At 35.2% G+C, this 13195-nt stretch overlaps 1 protein-coding gene and 2 long non-coding RNA genes across 3 annotated transcripts; 1 reads left to right on the plus strand and 2 right to left on the minus strand.

Annotated features, from left to right (window-relative positions):
• Positions 1-480: 480 nt before the first annotated feature.
• On the minus strand, positions 481-3395 carry LOC136064736 (squamosa promoter-binding-like protein 8). The gene is made up of 4 exons (XM_065766856.1): positions 2894-3395; positions 2073-2812; positions 1225-1382; positions 481-902 (listed from the first exon to the last, which is right to left on the minus strand). Exons 2-4 carry the CDS (start codon positions 2786-2788, stop codon positions 751-753), a joined length of 1026 nt encoding a protein of 341 aa, XP_065622928.1. The 5' UTR covers positions 2789-2812; positions 2894-3395; the 3' UTR covers positions 481-750.
• A 5842-nt stretch (positions 3396-9237) lies between these two features.
• Positions 9238-9749, plus strand: LOC136064737 (uncharacterized). Its single transcript, XR_010626344.1, has 2 exons — positions 9238-9579; positions 9689-9749. It is a non-coding gene; the product is annotated as an uncharacterized LOC136064737 (long non-coding RNA).
• A 945-nt stretch (positions 9750-10694) lies between these two features.
• On the minus strand, positions 10695-11206 carry LOC136064738 (uncharacterized). The gene is made up of 2 exons (XR_010626345.1): positions 10865-11206; positions 10695-10755 (listed from the first exon to the last, which is right to left on the minus strand). It is a non-coding gene; the product is annotated as an uncharacterized LOC136064738 (long non-coding RNA).
• Positions 11207-13195: the final 1989 nt, after the last annotated feature.

Here is a 13195-nt window from a genome sequence, read left to right on the forward strand (position 1 = left end):
AGAGAGAGAGATTTTCTTTTTGTTGCTGAATAAGAGACTTTAGAGAGAGAGAGAGAGAGAGAGAGATTAAGATTTATGATTTATGCATGGCCATTAATTTGATTCCCTGTTTATTAAATAACTCTTGCTTATAAGTACAGTACAGCCTCCACATATGAGACAGCTTGACGGCTTGACCACCACTTTCCCTTAATATTCCCAGGAAAATATTTTCCGTGCTACGTGGTCAATTTCGCTCCTTTTTTTATATGATCACTGCATTTCCCGGAAAATTCCAGTACCAGACAAAATTGAATAATGCAATGCCTAAAATGAATGTAGACCTCTGTACACCCATGCCTGTCACAACTCTACCTGCAACCAATCAGACACTATTGTGGGAAAATTCCAATTTGTGGCCTAATAACTCTGACGATTCCCCTTAGAATTATTAACCTTCCTCGCTAGCTTTTACAGTAAAAAATAAAAAATGAAAAAATAAAAATTAAACAACATAAATTCCAAATTCTTGGTACATGAATAAGATATATTAGATGCTCCGTACGTACCCATGTTACAAACACCAATTAATTTAGGCTAAAGTACCGAAATTTAAGGAAAAAAATAATAACAAAGAAAAAAAAGAAAAAGAAAAGAAAGGAATATTAATTAAACAAGATGATGTTCCCTAATGTTATTTTGCTAAATATTCCTCCATATTTCTACAACAAGAGCCCGCTAATTTTGCATTTGATGATGATGATGATGATTTTACCCACTTGAGAAAAAAAGTGAGCTTGATGAGGCCGATGAAGCTGTCGCCTGATAAGGTCGTTGCCTGAAGCAATCCAACGACATTCGCGGCGGCGAAACTGCCACGGTCACCGACGATGATGAGGGAGCTCCAGAGTCAGGCGGGGACCCTAATAAAATTCAAGAAGTTAAAACCAAATCCCATGAGCCAAAAGTCCCATCTTTTCTTCTTCTTTAGGTTGTACTTAAATTAATTAGTTTCTAATTAATATTAATCATGAAAATAACTATCATATATAATATAGAAACATTGCATAATAATTAGTGCTGTCTCTATCTTCTTGTTATCGTATTAATTTTTGGTTTTTTTTTTAATAAAGAAGATTTAAAAAAATAATTATAATAATAGTAATGAGCTCTAACTCAAACGACGCTCTTCCTCTACAACAAGGAGTGTGTGTAATTTTACTTATAAATTTAAAACCAACTTACTTGTGAGATTACTAGTCGTTGAATTCCGGGCATTGTCGGACAGAGACTTCTGATTTTCTTGATTAGGTTGTTGAGTTTTTCGCCTGCGACGATTGTGGTCGGCCAGTCTCTTCCGGCAGCTTCTTTTTCCATTATCAAACTCGGAAAGAAGATGGAACCTGCGTGAAAAAAAAATTACCAAAAAAAAAAAAAAAAAAATCAAGGTTAAAACTTAAACAAATAATTTGCATTCAATAAGCTTTAATTATCAATACTTTTAACAATGCAGTTATTTTATTAACTGTTTTGGTTAGTTATACGATTGTGGTACAACCAAATTAGTACAACATAAGAATCAAAAATTAACATAGGCGTACGAAGATGGAAAGTGCTTTCAAAAATTTTGCGGAAAATCGTGGACGAAAATGCCCTCGGGATTTCCACATGTACGGAAGCTCCAATCATTGGATTCAGCTCACGATTATTATATCTTCCAGGGGCATTTACGTCTTTTGAAAGTGTGCCTCAAAACCACCATGTTGAGCAATTTGAGCAGACAGAACAACAGCAATGTCTCCGTTTCGATGATCAGACTGAAAATTAGAATCCTTGTCGGGGGTTGTTTCAGTCATTTCAAATTAGAAAACGAAAAAATGACGAAAATGCCCTCGGGATTACCACTCTGTACGGTTATGCAATCATTGGATCAGAGCAACAATCCACAGGGGCAGTTTCGTCCTATTAAAAAAAAAAACATATTATCGTAATCTCGTGCATTAAGAATGTAATAAAAATTTTATAAAACCTCGTAGTAGGTATATAGTGTAATGTTAAAACAGGGGAGGGTATTTCCGTAAATATGAAACAACCTGCTACACTGCTGGCAGAATCGCTGAGTCAACCCGGCGGCGAGTACGGTGGAGGCTTTGGAGTGAAATTCACAGACCTTGTGGCGGCGGTGGTAGTGTTTGGCGTGAGTGAGATCAGCATTGCACCCTTCAGCTTGACACCTAGGGGAGTTGCCCGAACCGGGCTCGTTAGCCGGTCTAGCGCGGCGGTAGAGCCGGTTCACGAACTCGTCCTCTGCGGAAGAGAAATAGGTCCGGCCGCCGAGGTTGAGGCCAATTCTCGACACGAAGTCCACGGGGGGGCGAGTCGAAGCGTCCTCGCTCTTCGGGACTACGAGGTACCCGGCGGAGCCGCCGCTCCCCACGGCGGCGCCTGGTAGGGGGTCGAGGGAGAGTAGCTGGGGAGCTTGCTGGTGGTAAGAAGCAGCAGACGCGCTTGAGTAAGCGCGTGGATCGTACAGCGAGTGGAATTGCGTGTGAGTGTGGGTTTGGGTTTGGGTTTGGTGTGGGTTGAAATGTGCTTGCGCGTGAGAGAAAGCGCTGGTAGCTGTGGTTTGATGATGATGATGATGAGGGTTGAAACCAGTGTGGTCGTGAAATGGTTGTTGTTGATGATGATGTTGCTGTTGTTGGGTGTAGTGGTCGAAGATTTGGCGGGTATGGTCGGAATCCGGGCCGGTTTCTTCTTCGCCCGTTAACATCATTGTACTCGGGTTGCTCCATTCATAGTCCAGCATTTTTTTTTTTTTTTTTTTTTTGACCTGCATATACAAACTTTGTGAGTGAAAATGAAAAGCAAAAAGAGAAAGAGATAGAGATATTGGTGTAATAATAAAACTAACCAAAAGGGAGTGCAGAAGTGGGATCAAAATCAAAAGCTTTCTTCTTCTTTTTTCAAAACCCTAATGAGTTTGTGTGTGGCTCTGCTGAAAACTATAATGGCGTGGACATGAAGTTCTTTCTTTTCTTTTCTTTTTGCTTTGTGTAAAGCTTGGTACACACTCTCTAAAAGCCGACCCCTTTGGGCATTCTGGCTATTTTTTTGCTCTCTAGGTGAGTTAGTACTAGCCAAGTAGCAAGTCCAAAGTATAGGGGTTGTGGGGGACTGAGTTTATGAGGCGGCTAGTGCAGAGAGAGAGAGAGAGAGAGAGAGAGAGAGAAGTGTTTGATTGGAGGCATTGGAGTGAGAGGAATGCAATTTACTGAGTTACCCAAGTGATAGTAACATAATTGCGAGGAAAGCCACTGCAATGAAATTCTGTGTAAATAGATGGAAGTAGTAGATAGTAATAGTGTGTGTGTGTAGGGTAGGGGACCTACATATATATATATAATACTACGGACTCATTCCCTTGTTTTCTTTTTATTTTTCCTTTCTTTCCTGGTTCAGTCCAACTAGTTAGGAAGGAGACTAGCTAGTTTAAAGTGAGTATGTGTATGTGTTTGTGTGTGTGTGTTTGGTTGCTACTTTGTGCTACTTGCGTAGCAAGTACTCACAGAGATTGTAATGCCACGCGGTGTGCTATTAATGCTTGGTCCCACCATCTGTTTTGCCTTTGTCCAATTCATCAGTTTTCGCAGACGATCATCGTGCCTTTTTTTACGACTTTTTTTTTTTATTATCTTTTAGAAATGAAGTGTTTAAGATATTTTATTACGCGATGGGTTTCAGTTAATTGGTAAAATTTTTAATTTAATTTATATTAAAAATTAATTAATATTTTAGTCTGATGTAAAATTTTAATTAACTTGTAATTACCAATAAGTTTATAATATTTTACAATAAATTTTAAGTAATATATTATTAATTTTTTTGTGTGAAAAAAGTCCTACCATTTATAATTTGTGATGAATATAATACTTCTTTATCTTTTTAGGCTAAATCTCATTATACACATTTTATACACACACTCTATAAATTGTATTTTAAAAACAAGTTAATTATAATGGTGATATGATGTCACAATTTTACCTGGAATTAAATTTTGAAAAACATGGGTGCCGACATGAAATACATGGGTGCCGAGCCATCATTACACCCAACTTTTTAGGATTTCAGATTTCTCTGCTCCCAAAAGATAAACAAGTAAAATTATTCCCNTATATATATATATATATATTTAAAACTATATTATATAATTAATAATTTTTTATTTAAGTTTTTCCCCTTTTCAGCTCTTCCTATATAAAACTCAATTACTTTGCAAGCTCTAACAATCTTATTTCTCTCTCTATCACCTCTCATTCCCATTCCCACTCTTTCACTCTACTCTTATTTGTTTATAATTGAGTTGGGATACTAGTTTGTGTATATTTTGTTTATCAACTCAGTTGGATATATTTTGTTTATAATTGATTTAGAATACTAGTTTATGTGTATTTTGTTTATCAACTCAGGTAGCAAGTGAGATATACTTTTTTGCTCAATTTAATAATAATAGTGATAATAATAAAAATTGTCCAACCCATGGGTTCAACTCGATCCAACCCTATCCATGTGGGTTGGGCTGGGTTGGATTTTTTTTTTTAACCCACCATGGTGTGTTGGTTCGAAAAATTCCCTTAACTCGACCCATGCACACCCTTAGCTTGAATCGATCAAGCTAGTGGAAAAAATTTGAAAATTTGAAAATCTTGGAAATTTTGTAGAAAATCAACTAGAAAGCAGTTTTTGTGATATGAAATGCATATGAATGCTTCCAGAAGATTTCAAAAACAATTTGCTCTCAAATTTTCAAACTTTTCACAAAATTGAAGTAAAAATCACTTGATTTAAAACTTTCTAAAACTCTTTTCTTCAAATTCAACTCAAACCACATAAAATGTATTAAACATCACTTGATGAGAAATCAAAGATGGCCAGATTAGTCAACACATAGTCAAATGTACAGAATTTAGTATTGATTTGCGTGTAGTGTGTGCAAAGCACAGAAAATGTGATATGTAGATAGTAATCAAACAAATTTTCTACATCATCAATCACATTGGTTTGAAAGTGACTAGTACCTAAAGAGTTACATCATATAACTCTCATATCTCCTAGAAAACACGCTTATAATTACGTAAAAGCATTTTGAGTCTTTTTGCATTTGCATTTTGCCTTTATAAAAAAAAAAAAAAATTCTTTTAAGCACAATTTATCTTGCATGGGCATAAGGAGATAGAAAAGAAAAATACCCTTGTTACATATATTTTATTTATTTAATACCTCATTTTATTTTGTTGTGCAAGTGTTATACCTTATTAAGCATGACTTTTATGATTTGCACACAGGTGTTCATGATTGATGAGTAACAGTGGTGAAATAGTTATTTAATGCTTTCTCTTAGAATTTTTTAGTCCTTACGATCAAAATATGTGACATCAAAATCAAGATCGTTTATTTAAAAACTATAAATAACTCACACAATTAAGTACTACACAGCACAGACTAGCAAAGTGCAAAAAGTAGTTCATCAAAACTAACCAAGGTACACAGTCATGAAATGTAAATTTCAATGGCCAACCTTAATTACACATTGATGCTGAGTCTTTTGCATCCACACTTTCTTGGATGTAGACTTGAAGTTGGAGTTTCTAGACATGTGGGATTGTTGATCTACTCCAGTCTTGGCATAAAGGCTGAGAACCTTTACTAATTCATGAATAAGTGTCATGGGATCTTGTGCTTTTGGCATAGACACTTTTGGTTTAGTTACTAGCTTGCAACTTGAAACAGTTTGGGTTAGTATGTCTAGCTCCACCATAGAAGTGAAAAAACCATGAAGGCTTGTGTTGTTTTTTACCTACAGGATGAGTAGGTTTCTTGAGTTTGGTGCCACTTAAATCTACCATAATTTTCCTAGTAGCTAGGAACTCTTCCTTGGGAACCCTAACTTCTGGTTTAGGCATAGACTCATGAGGAACAAACTTGGTGGGAGTCACCATAGTTGACAAACCACTCTCAACATATCCTAATCTAGTCTTATTAGATGCAGATTTTTGAACACTCAACATATTATCAAGTTTAGAACTAGAATACCTACCAATTTGTTCTCTAGCAACAAGTAATTCAGATCCAAAATTTTAACTTTTTTAATCAAGGACATGTTCTCAATTGTAACAGCAGTTATAAGTACATTAGCATCAAGCAGTTTGATTGAAAGATTTTTCTTTTTATGTTCAAGAGTGTCTATCTTTTTCAATCCTTGGTCAACATTCATTGCATCTTTTGCTGCAATCTTACATAGCTTGTTGTAAGCCTCTTGCAAGTCAGCATTCTTAGAGAGTTCCCCATCAGAAGGGTTCTCCTCAACAATTTCAGATTCACCAACTACGTTAGTAGTAGTGAAAGCCATGAAATTTCCTTCCTGATAACTTTTAGACTCGTGATCAGATTCTTCATCATCATTAAGAGTAATAGCCATAACTTTACCCTTTGACTTCAAGTATGTGGGGCATTCAAACCTTACATGTCCATACCATGGACAACCAAAACACTGTTAACCTAAAGAATTGTTAGAAAATTGAAAAACTTTATCTTTGGTTTTTTTTCTGAAAAGTTGTTTTTAATTGGTTCATTCTTTTTCACATTTTTAGGGTTAACAATATTTCAATTTCTTGCCCTTCATTGTTGGTTTTTCAAAAAAATTCGAAAATTTTTGTCAAAGTAAGCAATCTCTGTAGATGTGATTTTATCATCAAACCCACAATAATCTAAATCATCTACAAATTTCAAGGCCATAGATTTGGACTTGTTAGTCTAGGGTAGGTTAGACTCATAAGATTGAAGGGATCCTACAAGTTCATCAATATGGATGGTGTCCACATCCTTGCTCTCAGTTATGGTAGTGACTTTGGGTCTAAAGTCTTCTGTTAAAGTTCTTAAGATTTTCCCAACTATCTTAGGTTTCTCATAAACTTCACCCAGATTAAAAAGCAGAGTTTACTATATCATTCAGTTTGGCACAGAACTCATTAAAGGTCTAATCCTGTTGTCATTCTAATGCTCTCAAACTTAGAAGTCAATTGTTGTAGTTTATTGATTTTTACAGCTTTTGTACTTGCATGCACAATTTGTAGGATATTCCAAGCAGTGTATGCTATCTCTACATTAGAAACCCTTTTAAATTATTCTATTGAAACAACATTGAATATTGCATTTATAGCCTTACTAATAAAGCTTGCTGCTTCTTTTTGAATGTCAGTCCATTGAGCCATAGGAGTGGCAGGTCTTTCCCAACCAGTTTCCACTGACATCCAAACTCTCTCATTCAGAGATTTTAGGAAGGCTTTCATCCTCACCTTCCAATAGACATAGTTATTCCCATCGAAGTGTGGATGGGTCACTAGAGAGTGACCATGTTTCATAACAATAAGGGTCAAAGATCAACTCAAGGTAAGACTACCTTATCAAGAGCTAACCCGCTTTGATTCCACTTATTAGTTTGTTTAGACCTCTGTATACTTATATTGTTTAACCTAATTAATTAATTAAGTTGATACTTAGGTTTATTATTCAGATCTAGGTTAAACACAAACAATCATATCACGTAGTGCGGAAAAGTAAAGAAGACGAGATATGATTACCCAGGAAAACCAATGAAACAGTCCAGTTTCAAGGTAAAAAACATAGGGAGGATTTAACCTAAGTAATCCTCAAGGCAACAAATTCACTATGATAGAATGAAAGTTTTACAATAGATTTTTCCCAAAATCTAAAACTACATTTTGTAGTACTTGCTCAAGTAACCACATGCATCTCCGAATCCATGGACTCTTCTATCTAAATTTACTGAACACAAACACCCCTGTTTGTGACTTTGAGATCCCACTCAAGGGTTTAGATCAGTAGTAATTATTGATCTTGTATGCAGCAACTTATTCCACTAGTTCTTTAATATATATATTCTTTTTGGTAGATGCTTATTGAGTTAGAAGGCTACAAAATTTTACAAATCTCACAAGAGTAACTCACAAGTCTTCCAAAAACTTCTGAAACGTATTTAGGATTTTCCTTTTGTACTTAGTATTGTTAGACTAAAACCCTAGACATTTTCGCGGGCTTTGGGCTTGATTAAAATTCTGTAGAATACGATTCTTGATCAATCAAGCCTATCTTTCGACTAGTCAAGTCTTGCAGATTCTTAATTCTTTTTTCTGCAGCTTGACTGTTCTTGAATCTTAACTTGAACTATCTTGAGCAATGTCTAACATTGTTCTAAGACTTAAAGAATCTTAAACTAAAGATGTTTTAGTTCTTAGTTTGCCAACTTACATAAAATTAGAACCTAAATATTTAAAACCTAACAACCAACAACCAAATCTAGAATAGAAATTGCAACAAAATACTCCAAAATTTCAAGGCTTGATATGCAGACAACATTACTAATTTTGAAATTAGGGTTTCGTTTTCACCTATGAATAAATTTAGATGCGTAAGGATAAAAAAAAAAGAGAATAAACAATTTTCTCAAAAGAAGCAGTAACCAAAACAATACCCTTTAAGCTAGTCATGCAAGGGTTCGCTACTTCGGAGCGCATGAGAGAAAGAAGTTCAAGTTCTTTGTTTTGTTTTGTTTTGTTTTGTTTTGTTTTTTTTCCCCTTTTATGCAGCAACTTGGACCATCGATAATTGGTATTCCACTCAACTAAAACATACTGCCGAGATTAAAATCATTGAAACTAATGGCCAAGATTTAGCCTATATAATAGTGTAAGGCTTGAGTTTTTTTTTTTTTTTTTTTTTTTTAAGGATTTTTTTAATTCGTTAATTTAAAATTTAATTCCCGAATAATTTAATTAGAAATCTAAAGTGTCAAAGCCAATTAAGAATAAGATATAGTATAATGTTTTACAAAAAGAGATTTACTAACGTGTGCCCCTAAGGCATATATTAGTAATTCATTTTAAAAAACTTTTCATAGAAAAATCAAAAAGTAATTCACTATTTTGACAACTTTTTCAATTTTCCATAAAACTTTCTCAAAATAGATGGTCTTTAAGAAATTCTATTTTATCATTTCAAAACTAACTTTATTAATTATACCATATTATTTTACAATACATTCAACATCCTAATTTTTATATTTTATATAACACATTAAAATAATATATCTACACAATAAAATATATAACCCGAAAAGTAGAACAAAGAATTTTTTTTATAATTACAACACCGGATAATGCCCACCTTTGCACTCTTTTATGATTTTGACGCTAAAATCATCTAACATATAATATTTACAAGCTCCAATACTAATGCTCAAATGTCTGCCCTAAGGAGTAAAGACACGCATTAATTGGTTCCTTAAAAAAAAACCACAAAAAACAAAAATGAGAAACAGCTTATGGCAAAAACCTCACCTGTTGCGTCACAAGCCAAAGCCAAACTAATTTTGCACGGCTACATTTACAAACACCCACCACCCCCCCCCAAAACACACACACACACACACACACACACATATGCACACACGGCAAGGTCAGATCGTCATCTCCGGCGAAATCGACAACTCCGGCGACATCGGTAGCGGCTCCGGCGACAAAGGTGAGGTCATATCACCTCATCTCTGGTGGGTTTTGCATTGGGTTTTCTTATGGGTTTTCATACGGGTTTGATTTTGAGTTGATTTCATATGCACACACGGCAAGGTCAGATCGTCATCTCCGGCGAAATCGACAACTCCGGCGACATCGGTAGCGGCTCCGGCGACAAAGGTGAGGTCATATCACGGCATCTCTGGTGGGTTTTGCATTGGGTTTTCTTATGGGTTTTCATACGGGTTTGATTTTGAGTTGATTTGGTTTGGGTAGATGTTGAGTTGGGTTTGGGATGGGTTTCCGGTAGGGTTTGGGGTGATTTTGAGTTGTTTTTGGTTTGATTTTGTGTTTGGAAAATCAACTGTTGAAATGGGTTGTACTGGTGGTAGTTGGGTGGTGCTGGGTTGGTGGAGGTTGATGTTGGCTCTTTTTTCTTCTTCTTCTTCACAATGAAGGTTGAGTCTTCTCTTCTTCTTCACAGTGAAGTGAAGAGAGTACAGGGAGAGGATGTGAGAGAAAAAAAATAATAAACAAATAGGGTACAAAGCTACGTAATCGTGTACATATGAACAGTGTTATAGACCCACTGTGATGAAGTGAGTAGTTTACTTTTTGAACAAAAATGTGTAAAATTGATAACTTTTTGTATTTTACAATCACTATTGTGATTGCTGCGCGAAGTTGTTTTCGCTTTTCAGTATTCAGCCTAATGAAAAACAGAAATGCCCATGAAAGTTTCACATTATAACAACTATACACCTTTATAAGCCACATTTTCTAACTGACACAGAAAGAGTCCCTGTACTCTCTTCACTTCACTGTGAAGAAGAAGAGAAGACTCAACCTTCATTGTGAAGAAGAAGAAGAAAAAAGAGCCAACATCAACCTCCACCAACCCAGCACCACCCAACTACCACCAGTACAACCCATTTCAACAGTTGATTTTCCAAACACAAAATCAAACCAAAAACAACTCAAAATCACCCCAAACCCTACCGGAAACCCATCCCAAACCCAACTCAACATCTACCCAAACCAAATCAACTCAAAATCAAACCCGTATGAAAACCCATAAGAAAACCCAATGCAAAACCCACCAGAGATGCCGTGATATGACCTCACCTTTGTCGCCGGAGCCGCTACCGATGTCGCCGGAGTTGTCGATTTCGCCGGAGATGACGATCTGACCTTGCCGTGTGTGCATATGAAATCAACTCAAAATCAAACCCGTATGAAAACCCATAAGAAAACCCAATGCAAAACCCACCAGAGATGAGGTGATATGACCTCACCTTTGTCGCCGGAGCCGCTACCGATGTCGCCGGAGTTGTCGATTTCGCCGGAGATGACGATCTGACCTTGCCGTGTGTGCATATGTGTGTGTGTGTGTGTGTGTGTGTGTTTTGGGGGGGGGTGGTGGGTGTTTGTAAATGTAGCCGTGCAAAATTAGTTTGGCTTTGGCTTGTGACGCAACAGGTGAGGTTTTTGCCATAAGCTGTTTCTCATTTTTGTTTTTTGTGGTTTTTTTTTAAGGAACCAATTAATGCGTGTCTTTACTCCTTAGGGCAGACATTTGAGCATTAGTATTGGAGCTTGTAAATATTATATGTTAGATGATTTTAGCGTCAAAATCATAAAAGAGTGCAAAGGTGGGCATTATCCGGTGTTGTAATTATAAAAAAAATTCTTTGTTCTACTTTTCGGGTTATATATTTTATTGTGTAGATATATTATTTTAATGTGTTATATAAAATATAAAAATTAGGATGTTGAATGTATTGTAAAATAATATGGTATAATTAATAAAGTTAGTTTTGAAATGATAAAATAGAATTTCTTAAAGACCATCTATTTTGAGAAAGTTTTATGGAAAATTGAAAAAGTTGTCAAAATAGTGAATTACTTTTTGATTTTTCTATGAAAAGTTTTTTAAAATGAATTACTAATATATGCCTTAGGGGCACACGTTAGTAAATCTCTTTTTGTAAAACATTATACTATATCTTATTCTTAATTGGCTTTGACACTTTAGATTTCTAATTAAATTATTCGGGAATTAAATTTTAAATTAACGAATTAAAAAAATCCTTAAAAAAAAAAAAAAAAAAAAAAAACTCAAGCCTTACACTATTATATAGGCTAAATCTTGGCCATTAGTTTCAATGATTTTAATCTCGGCAGTATGTTTTAGTTGAGTGGAATACCAATTATCGATGGTCCAAGTTGCTGCATAAAAGGGGAAAAAAAACAAAACAAAACAAAACAAAACAAAACAAAGAACTTGAACTTCTTTCTCTCATGCGCTCCGAAGTAGCGAACCCTTGCATGACTAGCTTAAAGGGTATTGTTTTGGTTACTGCTTCTTTTGAGAAAATTGTTTATTCTCTTTTTTTTTTATCCTTACGCATCTAAATTTATTCATAGGTGAAAACGAAACCCTAATTTCAAAATTAGTAATGTTGTCTGCATATCAAGCCTTGAAATTTTGGAGTATTTTGTTGCAATTTCTATTCTAGATTTGGTTGTTGGTTGTTAGGTTTTAAATATTTAGGTTCTAATTTTATGTAAGTTGGCAAACTAAGAACTAAAACATCTTTAGTTTAAGATTCTTTAAGTCTTAGAACAATGTTAGACATTGCTCAAGATAGTTCAAGTTAAGATTCAAGAACAGTCAAGCTGCAGAAAAAAGAATTAAGAATCTGCAAGACTTGACTAGTCGAAAGATAGGCTTGATTGATCAAGAATCGTATTCTACAGAATTTTAATCAAGCCCAAAGCCCGCGAAAATGTCTAGGGTTTTAGTCTAACAATACTAAGTACAAAAGGAAAATCCTAAATACGTTTCAGAAGTTTTTGGAAGACTTGTGAGTTACTCTTGTGAGATTTGTAAAATTTTGTAGCCTTCTAACTCAATAAGCATCTACCAAAAAGAATATATATATTAAAGAACTAGTGGAATAAGTTGCTGCATACAAGATCAATAATTACTACTGATCTAAACCCTTGAGTGGGATCTCAAAGTCACAAACAGGGGTGTTTGTGTTCAGTAAATTTAGATAGAAGAGTCCATGGATTCGGAGATGCATGTGGTTACTTGAGCAAGTACTACAAAATGTAGTTTTAGATTTTGGGAAAAATCTATTGTAAAACTTTCATTCTATCATAGTGAATTTGTTGCCTTGAGGATTACTTAGGTTAAATCCTCCCTATGTTTTTTACCTTGAAACTGGACTGTTTCATTGGTTTTCCTGGGTAATCATATCTCGTCTTCTTTACTTTTCCGCACTACGTGATATGATTGTTTGTGTTTAACCTAGATCTGAATAATAAACCTAAGTATCAACTTAATTAATTAATTAGGTTAAACAATATAAGTATACAGAGGTCTAAACAAACTAATAAGTGGAATCAAAGCGGGTTAGCTCTTGATAAGGTAGTCTTACCTTGAGTTGATCTTTGACCCTTATTGTTATGAAACATGGTCACTCTCTAGTGACCCATCCACACTTCGATGGGAATAACTATGTCTATTGGAAGGTGAGGATGAAAGCCTTCCTAAAATCTCTGAATGAGAGAGTTTGGATGTCAGTGGAAACTGGTTGGGAAAGACCTGCCACTCCTAT

Source organism: Quercus suber, unplaced genomic scaffold (genome assembly GCF_002906115.3).
Source record: "Quercus suber isolate HL8 unplaced genomic scaffold, Cork oak 2.0 scaffold_752, whole genome shotgun sequence".
In the NCBI taxonomy this organism is placed as follows: Eukaryota; Viridiplantae; Streptophyta; class Magnoliopsida; order Fagales; family Fagaceae; genus Quercus; species Quercus suber.

What these genes read in the sequence shown, in the direction of transcription:
- LOC136064736 (XM_065766856.1), bottom strand. Translation starts at nt 2,788, where the DNA reads ATGCTGGACTATGAATGGAGCAACCCGAGTACAATGATGTTAACGGGC. An exon ending in TTCTGCCAGCAGTGTAGCAG is followed by an intron (nt 1,383 to 2,072) that starts GTTGTTTCATAT and finishes TTTTTCACGCAG; the next exon opens with GTTCCATCTTCTTTCCGAGT. An exon ending in AACGACTAGTAATCTCACAA is followed by an intron (nt 903 to 1,224) that starts GTAAGTTGGTTT and finishes GAATTTTATTAG; the next exon opens with GGTCCCCGCCTGACTCTGGA.